The sequence below is a fragment of the Anomalospiza imberbis genome, chromosome 15, assembly GCF_031753505.1.
Source record: "Anomalospiza imberbis isolate Cuckoo-Finch-1a 21T00152 chromosome 15, ASM3175350v1, whole genome shotgun sequence".
Classification (NCBI taxonomy): Eukaryota; Metazoa; Chordata; class Aves; order Passeriformes; family Viduidae; genus Anomalospiza; species Anomalospiza imberbis.
In genome coordinates, this window is record NC_089695.1 from 15,221,038 (window position 1) to 15,240,211 (window position 19,174).

The 19,174-nt window shown below is 61.3% G+C and overlaps 1 protein-coding gene across 7 annotated transcripts; it reads right to left on the reverse strand.

Moving 5' to 3' along the window:
- Nucleotides 1-201: 201 nt before the first annotated feature.
- On the reverse strand, nt 202-18,293 carry RNF44 (ring finger protein 44). 7 transcript variants are annotated; one of them, XM_068206085.1, is made up of 11 exons: nt 18,083-18,293; nt 6,127-6,307; nt 5,524-5,740; nt 4,848-5,015; nt 4,498-4,674; nt 4,152-4,313; nt 3,950-4,074; nt 3,696-3,783; nt 3,433-3,554; nt 3,242-3,341; nt 202-3,032 (listed from the first exon to the last, which is right to left on the reverse strand). In XM_068206085.1, exons 2-11 carry the CDS (start codon nt 6,231-6,233, stop codon nt 2,970-2,972), a joined length of 1,329 nt encoding a protein of 442 aa, XP_068062186.1. In that variant the 5' UTR covers nt 6,234-6,307; nt 18,083-18,293; the 3' UTR covers nt 202-2,969. The 7 variants fall into 7 exon arrangements, with proteins under 7 accessions (XP_068062186.1, XP_068062185.1, XP_068062191.1 ...); XM_068206084.1 differs by lacking the exon at nt 18,083-18,293 and adding an exon at nt 6,429-6,630 and having other exon boundaries at nt 6,127-6,398; XM_068206090.1 differs by lacking the exon at nt 6,127-6,307 and having other exon boundaries at nt 18,083-18,239.
- Nucleotides 18,294-19,174: the final 881 nt, after the last annotated feature.

Genomic DNA, 19,174 nt, shown 5'->3' on the forward strand with positions numbered 1-19,174 from the left:
AAGGAGGGAGTGTGTGGTGCTGCTCAAAACCAGATCCTGCTGGGGCAAAGCATCCAACCAGTCCCTGCTCCCAGCCTCGGGCCCTCCTGGGCTCTCCTCCAAGCCTCTCTCCAGGGCCCTTCCAGCTGCAGCAGCTCCTTCCCATCCCTGGCCCCCACACTTCCCCTCAAGCCCCCATGGAGACAAGAGCTGGGCCCAGTGTGTTGGTATACATCATACATTTATTAGTGAATATCCCTCTCAAAATCAGCCACAACATTAAAAAAAATAATGATTGCACTACTTGGTCAAGCAGAACTAGCAACTTTCATTTTAAAAAAAGTACAAATCTGTTAAAAATTTCAATCAGTATAATACACATATATATAATACAACATACTAGTTATGTTAAATGCTACAAAACCAATATGATTCCAATGGAATGGAAAAAAACAAACACTTTTAGAGCTTTAAGAACCTTTTTTTTCTATATATTAGCCTTTTTTCAAATACATACATGGGAAAAATGAGGTAACTGTAAAATGTGCAAGTAACAGAGCAAAAAAAATTATATATATATATTTATATATATATATATATATATAAAAACTTTCTAACACAGAACACACGTCCTAGCACCTTCCGGGGAGCCGCGGGGAACGCGGGGGTCCCACCGGAGGGCCCGGGGACTGGTATAATAGAACAGTAAACAGTCCACTATCCCACCACAGGAATTCATTGGTAAACAGTGGTATCTACAGCGCAGTCAGCAATCACAAACACCCTAAATAATTGTTTTTTAGTATTTTTTTTTTGTCATTTTTTCTTTTTGTTATTTTTTTTTAAATGATACTTTTAGCTGCTCATTGGAATAAATTCTGCAGCACACGAGCTGTGAGCTTTCGAGTCGCCGTCAAAGGACCGTAAGGCTTTCCTGGCTCCCTGGGCACCGCGAGGGCGGGAGGGGAGGAGGGGGCGTCTCCGGGGGCGCGAAGCCGGGGACTCCTTTGGTTATCTGTCACTGAGTGAGGGACGGGGAAGGGGCCGGGGTCCTGCCCAAGGGGCACCGAGCCCAGCGGTGCCGGCACCCGTGCCACGGCAGAGCAGGTGGCGCCGGGCCGGGGCCCTTGGCCTCGATGCTCCGCACAGAGGGCGGCCGCCGGAGAGGTGGGAAAGGGCAGCGAGGGGGAGCTGGCCCGTAGCCCCCCACTGCTCGCCACCCCCCGCGCCCGACCGGGCAGCGTCCGGGGCCGGCCCACCGGTGGCTGGCACTGCCCTCTGGCCCTCAGCGTGGGGAACACCACCGTGCCCAGCCGTGTGCCAGGCGCGGCCCCTCACCTCGCACCCGGCCGAGCCACCGCCGGGGGCCAGCCCCGCGCCTGCCCCCCGCCCCGCGGGGAGCCGCCCCGTCCCACCCCGGTCCCTTGCACACGCCGCCGCCGCGGGCGCGGACCCCGCGGGGACGGCCCTGAAAGTCTCACGGTCCTGCTGTGGCGTTGCGGACATGTGCAGTACAGTGCATGGCAGTATCAGCTGAGCACAAAAACCCCTCTCCCCACCCCCCTCACCCCACAGCCGGCTAGACGTAGCCAAGACCACGTTCCAAGCTGGTCAGACATGCATGCATATTTGTGAACATTTACATAGGGCTGGCGTCCGCTCGGAAGCTCCCAGGCGTCAGCGACGCGCCAGGAGGGGAGGGCGGTGCTCTCACCACCACCCCTGCCACCGCCTCCCGTCACCCTCCTCGCTAATTAATCATGCAAAACAACGGCCACGCGGGATTGATGGAGCCGGGCGGCGGCGTGGCGGCTTCTCCCCCAGCGCCTGCATGGGCCGGGGGGATACGGTGGCAAGGGGACCGCTCACAGCTTCCCCCGCACCAGCCGGGCCAAGGCCAGGGTAGCACTGAAAATACTCCACGAAGTTATGAATAAACCCCCCCCCGCTCTGGGGGCCGCAGCCCAGCCGGCCCCTCGCTGCCCACCGGCCGGGGAAACCACGCCGTCCAGCCAGCAGGACGGGGCACGGGGCTACCTTGATTTACGTTGTCGGGACAGAGATACGAGCAGGAGCCGGGGGCCGGGCAGCACACCGGGGACACCACATGCCCAAAGCCCTAGGGATGAGGCTGGTGTCCCCTCCTCAAGCTTGGCTGCCTTGCGGGATGCCACATGGCCTGGCCCCGGGAGCGGCGCTGGCCAAGCACAGGGGAATGAACAGGGAGAGGGGCCAGGGCTGCGCCAGCACCATCCTCCCACTGGCGAAAGACCCCAAGCAGCCATAGCCCTCTGGGGCTCCCCCAGGGCAGCCGAGGCAGGAGAGAGGCCGTGCCAGGCTGCGCACAGGAGCAGGGACAGAGGCGTTCCTGCCTTTCTGCCCCAGCCACGCTGTGGGGTTGCTGGTGTCCCACCTTGGCCACACTCCGCCAGCCACCTCCTCCAGTTGTCCCCGGGGCCGGGGTGCTGCCGGCATCAAACCCCCAGTGCTCCTTCCTCTCTCCTCCCCTCGTCCTCCGAGAGCAACGCTGAGGGAAAGCCGCCTGCGTGCCCCTAGGGCAAACGGCCAAGGAACCAAAAACATGACAGAAATGAAAAGGAAACAAGGGGGAAAAAACCTATCGTAAAAAAAAATAGTGACAAAGGGAAAGACCACTAATTCCCTAGGAGAGTACAAAGACCTGGAAAGTGATGGAGCAACAACAGCGTCTTTGGAGCGCAGAGGGCATGGCCACGCACCTCCCACCTCCAGCACAACACGATTCGGGGCCCTGGGAGCGCAGCGGGCAGGCGTCCGGCTGAGTCCGTGCCCCGGCGGGGAGGAGGAGGGCTGGCCGGGAGCCCAGAGTGCTCAATGCTCACCACATCTGAGGAGAGGCTTTGGGGAGGGGGGGTAAGCGCAGGGTCAGGCCCTAGCAGCGGGCAGCAGCCCCCGCCCCAGCCCGGCGTCCTTGTCCTCTAGCGAATTGTGCGGCACAGCGCCCGCCAGCCTCAGTCTGCCTCCCGCTGCACCTCCGACGCATCCGCCCGGCAGATCGGGCACGTGCGGTTTGCCTGTGGGCAACGAGAGACGGGGGCAAGTGAGCGGCGCTGCTGGCAAGGCTGGAACCACATCCCAGGAGTGCCTCATCCAGCCCTGCACAGTGCTCGGCCCCAGCTCCCAGTGCATGCAGGGCACTGAGGCCACCCACAAGGCAGCAGCACCCTATACCCACAGCATCCCGAGAAGCCACTGCACTCCCCAGAGCGGGCACAGGCAGTACCTTTAACCATTTGTCGACACACTTGGCGTGGAACTCGTGGTTGCAGGGCAGGACGCGGAGAAGCTGCCGGGCCTCAAAGTCACTGAAGCACACAACGCACCTGGGGGAAGCAGCCATCAGTACAACCCCACTGCCGGCCACGGCCCCTGACCCCCGTCAGGGCCCCCCACGTGCACCCCGAGCTCACTCACAGGGTCTGCTCAGACTGGTGGCTCTCGGGGTTGAAGCGGTAGGACGGGAGGTGCTCGATGTCTGCTTTGGTGAGTCCCCGTGGCTTGGCCTCCCCCAGCCGCTCGGCCAAGTTCAGCAGTGCCTGAAGGGAGATGCAGAGGCCGGCTCAGCTCATCTCCTGTCCTGGCACAGCATCCCTCCAGGCTCCCCCCTCCCAGCAGAGCAATCAGCAAAACCCCCAGCTCTCCCATCCCGTCAGCATGAGGAAGCCAAGCAGACGCACCTCATAATTCTCCATCTCCACATCATCCACGTCCAGGTCTAAGCTGATCGTGGGCCCCACGGCTGTTGGCGACACAGGAAGCATAGAACTGGGGGGGAAGGACAGGGCAGTCAGCATGGGGCCACAAATCCCAACGTCCACCCTGGCACGCCACAGGGTGAAGAGCCCCCTGTGCCAACACAGTGCCACTGTGGCCCCCATCCACAGTGCCACCCCTGCCCTACGCATCCTAGAATATCCCCACCAGTACTCACAGGAAATAGGGCAGGAAGCTCGGATAGTAGGGAGGAGGTGGCGGAGGGGGTGGCGGTGGGGGCAGCGCCTGTTGCAGCCGGTACCGCTGGGTGTTCAGCCGTCGGGGCATCATATGGGGGTATGGCTGCAGGGAGACATGGGGCACTCAGATTTATGCCAGCCCCACAGTGTTCCCAACCCCTCCCCTGGATGGGGACTCACCACGCCAAATGGCAGTTCTTGGTGCAGCGGGTCGTGGGGGAGGTAATGCAGCGGCATGGAGGGCGACAGCGTGGGAGCGTGGTGAGACGGAGGGTATGTGAAGCCTGCGATGGGGTGCTGCTCCCCTCGCAGGTCCACGTCATTGTCTATCCTCTGCAGAGGCTGCGGGGAAAGAGTCAGGCTGGGAGGAGCATCCCAAATTACACCTCCCCAACGCTATGAAGACAGAGGCACCCTGGGCACCCTGCCCACCACCCCCAGCTTAAACCCCCAGGGTTGCAGAAGGACAAGACCCTAGGGTGGTGGGTGCATCACGTCCCCAGTCGGTCCCTCCACCCCAACTCACCATACGTGGATGCTGGGCTTGGAGAGGTACAAACTGCCCCAGGGGGGCCATGTGGGGCGGCTGGTGGGGGGGCACTGGCGGCGGGGGTGGGTGTAGGATGTAATGGTCGCTGGAGATGATGGGGGGGAATGTCTGGTAGGAGACGGGAAGTTGTTGCATGGCACATGCCTGAATCAGCTGTGGGGAGAGATGGAGAGAAAAACAAGGGTCAGACACCCCTGCCCCCTCCCCAGGGCCTCCAAAGGACCCTGTGCTCCCAGAAACTTGCACTACAGTGGGCTTGGGTACCCACAGGACCTCTGGGCACTCACAGCCCAGGCTGTCCCCAGGTGTCCCCTGCTGTGACTCACCGGGGGTGGGAGGCAGCAGAGCGGGTAGTGCTGTCCGCTGAACATCACTGAGCATGCTGGGAGCTGCTGGGTGCTGCACCCAGGGATGTGCTGGCCAGCGTGGATGGGGAAGCCTTGCGTTGTTACGGTGGTAACCGTGTAGGAGAGAGGGACAGGTCCCTGGTGCACCTAAAGACAAGGTGCCAAGGGCACAGTCAGGGTACAGCCCTGTCTGAACTGTCCCTGTCCTGACAGGGTCACAGCAGGACACCGGGCACTCAGCACTGGGACAAAACACCTGGCATGCCTATCCCACTGGTGTGGCCAGAGGGACGGGCTGAGTGAGGGCTCAACTTGAGGGAGTTTTGAGCCCTTCTTTCCTCCACACAGACAGGCTGACACAGCCTCCAACACATCACCATTACCATGGATGATGATGACAGTTGTCACATGAACAACCCTACAAGGGGACTGTCCCTAGACCCTGGGAGAAGGGACCACCCTGGACATACCCACAAGGCAGAGGAACCCCAAGATTTAAATCTCGGAGAACCAGAGCACCAGCAGGCTTAGGGCTGGGTGATCCCAGCAGCAAGTGGCCAGAGGGGACCCAAGGACATGTCACCACTCCAGACAACAGCCCAAGGAACACCACAGGATCACACTTAGGAGCGGGGTTGGGGGCTGCAGCACCTACCTGGTCATGCAGATCCACCATGAATGGGTTCTGGTGGGGTGGGTGAGCGGCTGGGTGAAGCATTCGTGGCGGCGTGCTGGGAAGAGCGTAGGCGCGGGGCTCATCTACAGGGATGTGCGGCTGCTGGGGGAAGGCAGGGTGCACCTGGGGCTCATCCTGGCCCAGCAGGGTTGCCAGAGGTCGATCGCGTCGTCCCCACTGACGCCTGGCAGAGGGGCTGTGGGGCCACGGCAGGAGAGAAACAGAGCAGGAGTGACCCCCCAAGCCAGAGGGGCACAACAGCCCCAGGCAGGATGGCTACAGGAGGATCAGTGCCAGCCCAGAGTGAGATGCTTAGGGCATTGTGCCAGGCCACGTCAGGCCGGACAGCTACAGAACCAGCTTCTCTGCTCACCCTGCGAGTGCCCTGTCAGTGTCCGCAGCATAAAAAGGACCCCTGCTCCCCAGGGACCCCTCATTTGGGCCAGGTGGATGTGCTTCCCTGTCAGTGTCCCCCCAAGCCCCACTGGGAGCCGGTGCCTTGCCCCAGCAGGACCAGAGAACCGGTCCCACAACCCCGTGTGCCACAGGGGACAGGGCTCCACACCACCCTGCAGCCCGTACCTTCGCCGGAGGTGGTCGGGGCTGCTGCAGGGTCCCCCCGAGAAACGGCGCTGGGCAAAAGGGGCAGAGGGCGGCCGCCTATTCACTGCCAGTTCCCATGGTCGCATTGGTGACGTCGGGAGGCGGATGGGCACACGGGACCTCAGGCTCCAGGCAGGGCAAGACACCAGCACCTTGAATTCTGCAAGAGGGACAGCGGGTCATGGCACTGTCCCGCCACCGCTCAGGCTGCTGCTCCATCCTCACAAGGATGGTGATGCTCATAGCTGGAGCTCTTGCTGCTCCTCCACCTTGAGCTGCACCCACCCCATCTCCTGGGCCTGGATATGGCCCTGAGAGGGGCTAGGAAGAGCCTGTCCCCAGCTGCCTTGTTACTGTTCCTCCCCTTCATGGCCAGAGTCACCTCCCATGCACAACACAAAGAGAGAGAAAGACTTATTTTTGCACTTATTTTTGGCACAGAGGAAAGAAAGTGATGAAGAGCCCTGTGGCTGTGGCAGCATCCCAGCCTGCTCACCGGCCAACAGGGAGCCTGAGCATGGCATTGGGGAGTTTCCAGCAGGTCCTTGATGCTGCTTTGGGGGGTGCTCTTTGTTACTGAGCTCCTGCACATCCCACTCCGGAGTGACACTGCTACCCCAGTGACCAGCACAGGGGCTGGTGGTGGCAGCAGGGCTCATGGCCCTTCTCTGTCAACTCCCTGCTGCAAACAGGGCACAGCCACACATCCCTATCGAGCAGGGAACAAGCATGGGCTGTGCTGAAGCCAGGGAGGCAGCTCTGCTCCCCCAGATGCTCCCCAAGGCAGTGGGCAGTGGGACTGCCCTGGCACTGCCCCATCTCCCCTCCTCCACCCAGCCTGACTGGTGTTCCTGCACCAGAGCTCCCAGGACACAGCTCAACCCCTCAGCCCCAATGAACCCTGACACTGCACAGAGGAGACATCTGCATTTGGGGCTGGGCTTCCCCAGACTCCGCTTTCCCAGGTCCAAAACAGCCTTCCTTGCCTCCATGTGTATCCAAGATCCTCCCTGGGTACCCTTCCATTGCCCAGCTTCCTTCGGCCTCCACAGCATCAGGCCAGCACACGGCAGCAGCCATGGCCTTGGCACCACACACACGCCCCTACATCCAGCTCACTGCAGGCTGGTGAGGTCCCCCCCAAAGCAGCTTCTTCAGCTCCACCTCCTCCTCAGTGCCCATGGCAAAGACACACCAGGGACAGGAAAGACACTCCGGGGACCTGGAGCCAAGGGAATGCTGCTCAGCAGGGGGATCTCAGCCCAGCAGGGAGAAGCTGCAGTGTCACTTTCGGGTAATGGCTATCAACAACCACTGGGACAAGTCCTGTGCCACACACAAGTCTCTTATTAACCTCACCTTCATTTCCACACTACTGTGGAAGCGGAAAGCAAATTTCTCTCTTTGTTTTGGTAGAAAAAAGGAAGAAGAAAAGCAAAAGCCACAGGCTGAGCCCTCCCAGAACCTGTGACTGTCACCAGGGAAGGGGGTGTGCCTGACCAGGAGGTTCCTTCCACAGCGAGTTTATTCTGCCCACCTTGAAGCTCTGCCCAGCTGCAATATGCCCCTAAGTGGGCTGGGAGCCAGAATGCAGCAACAACCCAGGTTTAGCCCCACTCTGAAGAAGCCTCCCTGAGGTGCTACTGCTTCCAGTTCCACATCCTCACTCTTGGAGCACACGTGGTGCCAAGGCCCTGTGTGATCCAGCGGGCACCTTCCAAACCAGGCACCACAGGACTGGGCTTGAGGATGGGCAGCACGCCCGCAGAGGAACACTGAAGCCATACAGGGGCTTGCCTGTTCCTGGGACCTCCAGAGCAGAGGGCTGCCTGCGCTCCCGGAACCCCACAATGGCATCCCGAGGCAGGACGGCACCCCGGACTTGCAGGACAGCGCTGGCCTGGCCCTCGTCCTGCCACAAGCAGCACCCGTAAGGTGCTTACCCACCTTACCCACAGGTACCTCCCGTCCCAAGCGGGCACACCCGGCTCCCTCCGCACCCGTGGCTGGAAGCCAGCGGCCACTCCGAGCAGGGTGACCGTGACCCCGCGGAGGCCACCGCAGCTCCGAAACGAAGGGGATCGCGGTCCCGCAGCCCCTCCGAGGGGCGGGGGGAGGCGGCTCCCGAGCCCCGCCGAGAACAAAGTTAGCAGCGCGCCAGCGCTCACGCCCGGTGCCATCTGCTCGGGCACAGCCGGGCTCCGGGGCTGCCGGCGGAGCCGCCCGCCCTGGGGATCCTGCCACCCCGCTGCCACCCACCGCCGGCTCTGTCCCGGCACCCCGAGCTCTCCCGTAGCCCCTTCCCCGCCGTTCCCAGGCGGACGCCGCCAGCTCCCCCGGGAGCGGGGTCACCGCTGGCTCCGCCGCACCGGCAGCCCCTTCGGAAGGACGACCTCGACTCCCAACCCCACCCCCAGACCCGACCCAAGCCCGACCCTCGGTGTCCGGGACGGCGGCGCTCGGTGGGGCGAGCAGCACAACCCGGAGCGCACCGACGGAGCGCCCCACCGTGCAGCACCCCGGGGAGGCACCGCGGCCAGCGGCAGCCGGGAGCGCACCCCAGCCCGCGCCCCCCGCCGCGGAGCTCTGCCGGTGCCGGTGCGGATCTGTGGCTTTAAGAGCGGCCGCTCCGGGGCCATGTGCTCGGCGCCAAACAAAAGCAATAACAAAGGCGGCCGCCGGACCCCACCGCCGCCGCCCGGGGCAGGTGCCGTCGGGGGTCCGGGAGCGGCCCCCGCCCCCGCCCCGCTCCCGCCCCCCCCGGCCCGCACGTACCTGCACCGATAGCCTGGGCCGCCGCTCCGGTGCCGCTGCGGCGCCCCCGCCCCCTCCCTCCCGCCGCTCTTTGTTCGCCGACGCCGGGCCCGGGCCTGCCCCCCCCGCCGGCCCGCCGCCGGCCCTCCCCTCCCTCCCTCCCGCCCGCCTCCCGCCGGGCCGGCCCCCTCCCCGCCGCCGCTGTTTCCGGTGCCTCTTTGTTTTCCGCGGCGCGGGGCGGCCGCGGCGGGCCGGGGTGCGCGGGGGGTGCCTGTCCCTTTAAGAGCCAGCGGGACGCACCGGACCGAGTGGCAACGCTCGGGGGCACCGGGGGCGCGCGCGGGGGCACAGAGGGGGGGACAGAGGGGGGCGCCCGGGGCACCGGCGGGGGGGGGCGGCGCGGCGCGCGCGCGTCCCACGTGACCAGGCGTGTCACGGTCCGCAGCCATCTTGGAGCGCGGGGCCGCCACGCGGGGCAGCGACCCCCGTCCGGAACCACCGAGGTGGGCCCAGAACGGAGGGCACCGGGCATCCACCGCCCTTCTCAAGCGGCCTGGTGACGCTTTTACCGGCCACCTCGCCCCGCTGGGATAAGCCTTAATAAGGGCTGGCGGCACCGTACCTGCGGCTGTGCCCCCGCATCACTCCCGGGCCCCTGCTCACCGGGCTGGCAGCTCCGTGGGCCCGCTGGGCCGCGGGGACGGCAGTCGCGTGTGCTCGGAAGTCGCCGTGCTTCTGTGCTGGTGGACAGAAAAACCCGGGGGTGGGGAAGCAGAGGCTCAGCTCCCCACCGCCTTCGGCGCTCCGACGGGGGCATGGAGGAGCTACTCCCCTCCCGCTTAGGACATCGAACCCTTTGCCCGCACCAACAGCTCTCCCAGGGCATCTGTAGCCAGTTCAAACTTTTACGCACCAGAAAAGCCCCTTTTGCTTCAGAAAAGCCTCCTATTCTCTCACATTAATTAAGCAAGAAGCTGGAACTCCTCGGACCATCTCCTGCACCTCTGCAGCTCACCTGAGCGAGTCACCCGGCTGGTGGCTAACGCTGAGAGCTGGACGCCGAGAGGCAGAGCCACCGGCTCTCCGGGAGTTGCACACCAAGAGGCCGAGCCACCGGCTCCCCGTGTGCCCCAGCAGCACCGTTCAGGCACCAGTCAAATCCCCGTGCTCAGGACAGCACATCGCAGCAGCTTCACTGAGCGCCAGATGCTGCATCAGAGCCAAATTTCCCCCGGTTACAACGCACACTTAGAAATTCCCAGGTAGGCGAGCGAGCCAGCCGGCAGCCCTGATGTAATGCCTATAAACCAGCCCTCCCCTGACAGCTGGGCTTTAAAGTGCTAACAACCAAAAGGGAGCTAATTAATTTGTAGCATCACCCCTTTCAGAGAAAACCTCAGACTGACGATTTAACAATTCAGTAGCTCATTGCTGCGATGAGCAGACGGATTCAGCTTTACTAGATTTCAGCCCTGTGCCCAGGTCCCTCCAGGCCCCTCTCAGGGCTCTCACCTCTTCACCCCAAATCCAGGCGTGCAGGAGGAACTACACCAGGCTCAAGGATCTTCCGGGACATACAGCATTCTGGGGCAAGATCCCTCTACCATGACTCTCAGTAGCACCACGGCCAACTGCTTCTGTCCCCATGGTAGGGGACACACAGGACAGGAAGGCAGCAGAGCAAGGCAGACCTGTGATGGTGTCAGAGCCACGCACTCAAGCAAGAACTCCAGCAGGAAGAGCCAAAGCACTGAATCAGCCCAAACCTGAACAACCACCCTCCAGGTCTGTTCCACTACAGCCTCTTTGCTTCAGGAGCTGGGGACTACACGGAAGCGAAGGAAAACAGCACTCTGTCCTTTGACCTTGCTATTGTTTGTAGGCAGAGGTAGCACTTCACAGGACTGCCAGGACACGGTCTGATCCTGGGCAGAGCACCGGCAGCAGGCAGAGGCCACAGATGGTGGATATCTGTGCAGACACTCCCTCCAGACCCGTTCCAGCATCAGCAGCTTCCCCGTAGGCAGCAGCTATTGATGTCCTCAGGACGGCATCAGGAGAAGCCATCGATGGAACACAGCTCACACGCTGCTCATGCTCCCTGCCCAGTCCGGCTGGATCATTCCCCTGGCACAGCCACACTGCACAGGGCTGTGCCCAGTGAGGACAGGGCACCACACGTCCAGCGGCAGGATCAGAGTGTGGGGAAACAGCTCTGCCCACACTGTCTGAGGGACACAGCCATGCACACAGACTCCAACATCACACTGCTCCAAGTACAGAGCTCTGCCTGAAAAGCCATGTGAGGGGCCCAAAGGATGCTACAGCAAGGCTGGTAAGGCTGGTCAATGCTTCTGGGCCAGGACAAGGGATCCCAGTCCAGCCACAGAGACTTGTGACACCCCTGGGACAGCCCATAAGCTTTAGATAGCTCTCTACATGCAGGGGCTGCTCAGGCTGAACCTGGATGCTCTACAGCTGACAGGTGGCCCATCCTTTCCTTCTGGATAGCCAGGGGCCAGCAGGATGAAGTCTCCCTGAGCCCAGGCTCTTTAAGAGACCATCTGCTGCCACAGACATGCCACCTCCCTTGCCCCATATATAGGTCAGGTCTGACACAGGATTACCAGGGTGATCCAGTGGTGAGAGCTCATCTCCCACTGGAGGCTTGGTCTGCCCTGTGCTCTCCCCAACACTCAGCGTGCCAATTCTTCACCTCCACATGCTCCTGGGCCTCTCACACAAGTCCACGGAGAGAAAGAGGCCCCAGATCCTACTCTTTTCTCCCCAGGGCCTAGGAAAAAAGCATGAAGAAACTGGCACCACAGAAGCCCTCAGACTGCAGGGAGGGAGGAGCAGCGGGAGTGTCCCTACCCTATCCAAGGCCCAACACAAACACCAGAGGACATGGGACACCCCAACATCAGCAGGGTGAAGTGCTTCTTCACAGTGGAGATGGGGGAGCAAGGAGCTCCCTCCCTGCTCCACACTCCCGGTGGAGCTGAGTTCACTGGCAGTGGAGGCAGGACGCCTCCGCCGTGATCACACGCCACCCACTCCCACCCCCGGGCTGACAGCACTCCCATCAAACGCCTCCAGCCACACACACGTGGAGGATGCTGACATGAGGAGCGAGTAGCTGCACAGGCAGCGGAACTGATAACGCCCAGTTTCCTGTCGATCTCTCCCACGTGGATTCTCTGATGTCTAATAGCATGGCTGAGCTGCACTGCAGAGGGAGAACTAGCAGCACCTTCCTCCCCAAGAGCCAGAGCCTGTAGCAAGCCAAGACCTCAGAGGCAGCATCCACACCTGACACCTACCCCAACTGACACCATCCGGCAAGTTCAAAGCCAAGTGAACACAGATAAACAGTAAGCTTGCAACAAGCCATCATTTCCTTAGGACAGGGTAAATAATCTGCAGAGATCTCCACCTTCCTTCATTTGCCCTAGAAACACCAGCACGACCTGAATAGCATGACCAGAAGGCTGCAGGTGCAGCAACTGGATCCAGCTTGGCCACCTCTGTAGTTCAGCAGCATCAAGGAATGGGCTGTGTCCTCCTCTCCCCTGGGTGGCCTCTTTTCCCCTGAACAGAAGCATGCTGAACTACACACACCTCTGTCTGCCCAGGCATCTTGCAGCAGCTACTTACAACAGCTCAGTTGCACATAGGTGGAAGAAAAAGAGCAAATGCCACTATGTCCATCCCCAACCTGCTGCCTGGCTAGCCTCCCTGGTCCTTCCTTTCCTTCCTACTATGAGACACTGCTCTTCAGGACTCTATACTCCTCTGCCCTTCACTTTTAGTTCTCATTTCAGACAGCCCTTTCCTAAACCAGACCCAGTCTCTCCTGGGACAGAGCCAGCACAGGGAGGAGGGATCACTCATCTTTCCCTTCCCCACACAGCATCCCTGAAGTCCCTAGCTCATCTGTCACCTCTCCACAAGCATCTCTCTGAGTCCAGCCTGCTGTCTACATGCTGTGGACAGTGTTAATGGCATGTGCCAAGTGTGCCAAGTGTTAATGGCATGTGCCGAGGGCAGGAGGGGCCAGGCTCCAGACACCTTCCCCACTGCTCTCCACTGCGCTCAGTCAGAACAGCTCCTGCAAAGGGATACAGGCAGAGCCAGGACCTGGTGGATGGCAAAGAGCAGTTTCATTACCACTCAGCAAAATGAAGCATCTCTTGAAAGTGCTAGTGACAGTCAGGAAGTTAGGCTGGGTGGTTTGTTTTGCATTTTAAGAAGCCTGCAGGGACACCAACAACCTGCAACGATCATTTTCAGAAAGGAGCTCAGAGAAACTCATGATTTTCAGCAACCATTTACCCTCCCTTGTCCTTGATTAAAAATTTGCCAAGAGGCTGCTTACAAGATGCACCAAAACAGGAAGTGACCACTACCCTAAATGCAAAGGAGGTTTGCTGCAATATGTCCCCGTACATCACTCAGAGAACCCCACACCAGTGCCTGAGGTTGGTTTTAAGAGCAAAAACATGACTTTCAAGCTGACAGCCGCTGCACACAAAGCACAACTGTGGTGATAAGAGAGCAGCCTGGGGCACAGGAGCTGCCTGACCTCTGCTACAGCTCTCAACGGCAGATTTTTATTGTTCGCCACTTTCCCAAAGCACAGGCATGGAGAGAAAACCAACTAAGACACTCAAAATGCAAACGCAGCTAGGGAGCCCCAACAGCACAGCAGGGAAAAGACAACCTGCTGGAGGGGACCATGCCTCAGCATTGCCAGGCCTGGGGGAAGAAGGACCATAACATGGGCCCTCCCTTCCCAAGGGCAACAGCAAGAGATGCCAGAGGCCTGGATCACCAAGACACAGGCTCTCACAGGCTGAGAGAAAGCAGCTCCTAACACACTGCATGCCAGTCCTCTGCTCTGCATAGTTGAACTAAAAACCGTCATCCTGCTTTCCAGGGTAGCCAAGGAAGACCCAGAACTACAGCTCTGAAGCCAGTGAGAGCAGGTCTCCAGGGACCAGCCTGCAGCTGGAAAATAACATTCCCAAGGCCTGCAACGAGCACTGCTTGTTGGGGACACTGCTCAACCTCATCCTCTGCCATGCACAGAGCAAAGTGTGGACCCCTCCCAAGCCACCCCACTCCAGAAAATCCATATATGCCACACTGGACATGGGACCCATGGTCTGCTTGCGCCCTCCAGGAAACAGCTCCTGCCCTGAAACACTGAGGATTTGCAGGTGCAAGGGTGGAGGAAAGGATAAGCACCATGGTGCAGCTCTGCTGCCCAGAGGGTCAGCAGGCTCTCAGTCAGCAGCCAGCCAAGGCTGGCTTCTCCCAACACCCTTGTGAGCCGACAGCACAGATCCACACCACTCCCCTCTGGAACTGACCTGTCTCAGGCAGCCACGCAACATCCTCATGGAGCTCCATGACCGCAGGGCTCAAGGCTTGGCTCTCCCAAGTTCCTGCATCAAAGTCAGAGGGCTCTGGGAGAGCTCCCCAGCACCAGCAGCTTCCTTGGATGTTTTAGCAGCCTCTGGACACATCAGACTGGCACCCTACAGGCTGTGCCTGCAAGGTGGGTTACACAAACCTCTTGGCCAACTAATTACCCACACACGGCAGGTGATAAACCATGTTTCTCCAGACTGGTCCAAGCAGGGAGCCAAGGGATGATGGGAAAATGTTGTGCCCCAGCTCCTCAATAAAGAGGTGAAAACCCCAAAAGCATCCAGAAGCCAGGCTTTTCTGCTGAAGACCAGCGCCGTGCCGCCTGCCACCACCACCACCTCCCGAGCCGTGCCCTGCGGCCGGCCTCACGTGACAGTGGAGTGGATGCACACAGGAGGAGTGGCTGTAGTGACAGCGTTACAGCTTGTGTCCAACACACAGCTGAGCCCAGCAAATCCCAGCGCTCTGCAGCTCTCCTTTACAAACTCCACACACTGCGCAGGTACATGAGCGTCAGTGAGAGCTCAGTGCCCACAGCCCCAGGAAAATGACACCTAGAGAGAGACAGCCCAGTGAGTACAGGGCTCCTGAACTCTCTGCTGTCCACTAGCACAAGGACTGGCCCACACCAAGCCCCAGGGACCAAGGATGGCGTTTCTTACACCAGCCCTTACACCAGAGGGGCCAGCCCCTCTGCTACTTCAGCACACATACTCCCAGCAGGAAGCAGGGACACCCAGCAGGATAAGCAAGACTTCACCCCACCTAACTCTGCTCCGAGTGACTTTATATCATTCCCCACTCTACCCTGGGTGGCAGGACTTAGGCAGTTCTGCAGACAACCTGGGAGAAAAGTGCTGCGAGCTGAAACCCAGCCCTTACCTGCCAGCTGTTATTTCATTCCTCTAACAGGACCATAAACCAAGGATAATTAAATCTCTCCTAAACTCTCTTCCATTTAAAATAAAAATCTATAGTTCCTATTTCATTAGCTGGCTCTAGGTTTTACAGCTTGATCAATTCCCCTCATAGGGCCCTTGTCCTGGACAGGCAGATGCAAACACGCAGCTTCCATGGTGTGGATCAATGGGATTCGCAAAGTCTCCTACCCCATTCCTTGTTCATCACTCACCAAAGGGAGCCACACAGCCCAGAAGGTAGGGCCAGTGTTTCACTGCTCAGGGGAACACCACTGCTATGCATGGCTCCAGAGGTCGGAGTGTGCACCTGGCAAGAACAGAGGCAGCAGCGACACTCCCTCTCCAGTGAAGGGCCCCAAGAACGCAGCCATGACCCTAAAGGCGAAGCAGCCCAGCAAGGCAGCAGGGTGACATCTCCCTGTTTGCTCCACAGTGAAGAGGGACAGGGCTCAGCTCCCACAGCTGACAGCTGGAGTCAGAACCCACCACAAGGAGCTGGGAACCAAGAGCAGCCACCACCTCTCTGACCTCCCTGCACACAAAGCGGAAGAGACTCGTCACTGAGACCCAGGCACACGGGCTCAGTGTTTCCTGCCCTTCCCAGCCCTCTGCTGCTGCCCTGCCACACAACACCTTCCCCCTGCCAGCCTGCCAGCCAGATGGCTCTCGCCACCCCTGCAAGCCTCTCCCTCCACGGCAGCAGGAGCTTCCAGTGCCTGGCAGCAGATGGAGGGACCACAGCAGTAGCCAGAGTTGCACCGAGAGCATCTGGGCAGAACCCACGGAGTGGACATCAGAGTGCTGGGCAGCCCTTGGCCAGCACCCAGGTGCCCCCCAGCACCTATCACATAATTTCCCTCTGTTCCAGGGGCATATCCCTTCCTCCCTCCCACCTTTGCACAGCCAGAGCGCAGCAAGTTGCCACAGTCTGAGTCCCGTCAGTACCAGGACACACTTTGGTGGCTGCCACAGAGGGAAGGTCTGGCAGCCCCAGTGGCAGTGAGCTCTGCCCTGGCCACACAATGCCAGTGATGGACAGACCACACCACCAGGGCCCAAATCCTGATCTGTACTAAAACCAGCTGGAACTTGCCAGGGGATATCAGGACAGAATTCTCTCCACCACTTGGAGAGTGCCTAGCTCCAAGCCAGGCTAGGGGAACAAAGCCTTGCCATCCCACTGAGACTCCTTGCATGGCTGCGTGCAGGGAGGTGGCACTGGAGCCTCCCAAACACACACAGGTGCCTCCTGCCTCACCTCCCATGCCAATAGCTGCCCTGTCTCCACTGGCACCGTGTCCCAATGTGGGGGGGGGGAATGGAGGGGCCACATTTCACCTGCTAAACGTAACCCACTGCTCGAGGGGTGTGACACCACCCGGCCAGCCCCAGAGCAGACACCTAAAGGTGACAAACAAAGGCGCCCAGCAGGCACTCCGCATTAGCAGTATTTTTAGACACCACTATGGAGCCGGCCTTATTATTTTCATTGCAACGTGCATAATTACCCACCATGCACCGCAGTGACATCAGACGCAGCCGGCTCTCCTCCGACAGCTGCTCCTCCTCCCGGGGCTCCTGCCTGGCCCCGGGGACCCACCTGCCCCGCCGGGCTCTGCCCTGCGCATCTCCCAAGACCCCACCTCGAGGGGGGCCTCGAGGTCCTGGGGCATCAGAGCCGACATGGGCACAGGTGATAGAGGGACAGAGCAAGGCACTGGCACAGGACAGCGAGAAGGCAAGCCCAGGGATGATGTCTGGAGCTGCAGGCACACACAGCCAGTTGTGCTGGAGCACGGGGCAGGTGCAGAGCTGGTGGACAAGGTACCAGCACAAAACAGAGCCACGCTCCTGGGAAGAGGGGTTGTCCCCAGACAGAGGAACAGCACCTGCCTAGCCACAGAGCTCAACTCCTGCCCGGGAGAGCAAACCCTGGAGTGCATCCCAGCTGCCCACAACGTGGTCCTACACGTCCTCCGTGGGACAGGGCTGCCATGGGCCCACACACAGCCCACGCTGCCAGCACAGATCCTGCCGGGCCGGCGGCACGGCTTGTGCCACTGACACCATCCCCGGTGCCACTACCCCCACCCCGTCACCTCGGGCTCATTTGTTTCCTACCTCCTCTCCAGGGACAACTTTCCGAAGAGTTCCACCACTTCCCCTCCCGTCCCCTATCCCACACCGGAGCTTGTCCCGAGCTGGCACAGTTTACCGGTCCGGGGTAACGGCGGACGGGACACCGCGAGGTGCCAAGCGGGACGAGGACACAGCCAGTCAGAAGCCCCTGACTGAAGCCAACCAGCCTCAGCAGAAGCCCCTGACTGCCGCCCAGCCGGCGTCGCGGGAGACCCCAGGAAGGGGCTCCGGCCGGAGCAGGCTCGGAGAGCCCCCATGGGCAGCGGCGCTTCGGCTCCCTCCCCGCTGCCCCCCGGTCCCCGCGGGGCTCCCCCAGCGCCGGGGGCTCCTCCCACCGCCCTGCGGCTGCACCGGGCCTGGCTGCGCTCTGCGGCCGCTTCCCCGAACCCCAATACCCCGGCAGCCGCCACCTCCGCCCGCGCCGGCCATCCGCCCCCTCCGCGCACCGGGCCCGGCCCGGCCGCCCCGCCGCACCGGGCCGCGCTCGCTCCTCCGCCCGCCGCACCGGGCCCCGCAGCCCTGCATCCGCCCCATCGCTCTGGGCCCTGCCCGCCGCCCTCCCAGTCCCGCTGCCCCGAGGCTGCCCTCCCCCTTCCCCCAGCCCCGGGCCCTGCCCGCCGCCTCCCCCTGGCGCCCCGGCCCTGCCCCGCACAGCCCGGGCCTGCGGCCGCCGCCGCGCCCCGTACCTTCGGGAGGCGCGCCCCCGGCGCTCGGTGCCGTGCCCCGGCGCTGCCCGCCCCTCAGCCCGCTCGCATGGCGCGGCGGCCGGGCCCGCCGGGCTCCGTGTCCGTCCCGGTGCCGGTGCCAGTCCCGGTGCCGCTCCCGCTCCGGCCTCAGCCCCGCCTCATGGCGCCCCCGCGCCCGCCGCGCCGATGGAACCGGCCGAGCCGCGCTGCCCCCCCTCCCCGCGCAGCACCGCCTCCTCCCCCGCGCCGCGCCGATGGGCGCGCCCGCCGCCGCCTGCCGTAATGAGCCCAAGAACGGCGCCGCTAAACTGCGCGGCGGAGCTCTTCGGCCGTAATGCTCCGAGTGGCAGCGCAGCCAACGCCACCGGGACTGAGCTGGGGAAGATCACAGGGATTAGAGAATCACGGAATCAGTTAGGTTGGAAAAGATCTCTGAGATCATGCAGCCCAAACTATGACCCAACACCACCATGTCAACTAGACCATGGCACTAAAGTGCCACATCCAGTCTTTCCTTAAACATCTCCGGGGCGGTGACTCCACCACCTCCCTGGGCAGCCCATTCCAATGCCTGGCAAACCTTTCCGTGAAGAAATTCTTCGTGATGTCCAACCTAAACCTTCACCGGTTGCTAGGGGGAAAAGGTCGACTCCCACCAGGATACAACCTCCTTTCAGGAAGTCGTGGATGTCTCAGGACAGCCCTGGGAGTTGTGGAAGTGCCCCAGGACAGCAAGGAGCAGTTTGCAGAACAGTGTCCAGCACCAGGCCCAGGAGTCTCGGGGGAGGCACCTCGGGATAGCCCTGGGGGACTCTGGGGGTAACCCCAGGCAGCTCACGGGGTGTCTGTGAGAATGTCCTGGAGCAGCCTTTGCAGGAGCTGGGGTGGTCCTGGACCAGCTCAGGAGAGGTTTGCTAAGGGGTGGTCACAGCCTGTGCCCTGTAGCCCCTTTTCTGGGGGTTCTCTGGGTGTAGGGTGAGATGGGAACCTCAGAGCAGGCTGAGTGTCTGGGAAGACTCCAGAGTTTCTCCAGTGTCCAGGCCCCGTGGGTTCCCCAGGGAATAAGGCCATGGACGCGGGGGTCCAACAGGC

Excerpts from the sequence above, each read along its gene's own strand:
- RNF44 (XM_068206085.1), bottom strand. The coding sequence starts at position 6,233 with ATGCGACCATGGGAACTGGCAGTGAATAGGCGGCCGCCCTCTGCCCCT. Across the intron at positions 5,016-5,523 it reads TGGTGGATCTGCATGACCAG|GTGCACCAGGGACCTGTCCC; the intron begins GTAGGTGCTGCA and ends CCTTGTCTTTAG. Across the intron at positions 4,314-4,497 it reads AAGCCCAGCATCCACGTATG|CCTCTGCAGAGGATAGACAA; the intron begins GTGAGTTGGGGT and ends CTTTCCCCGCAG.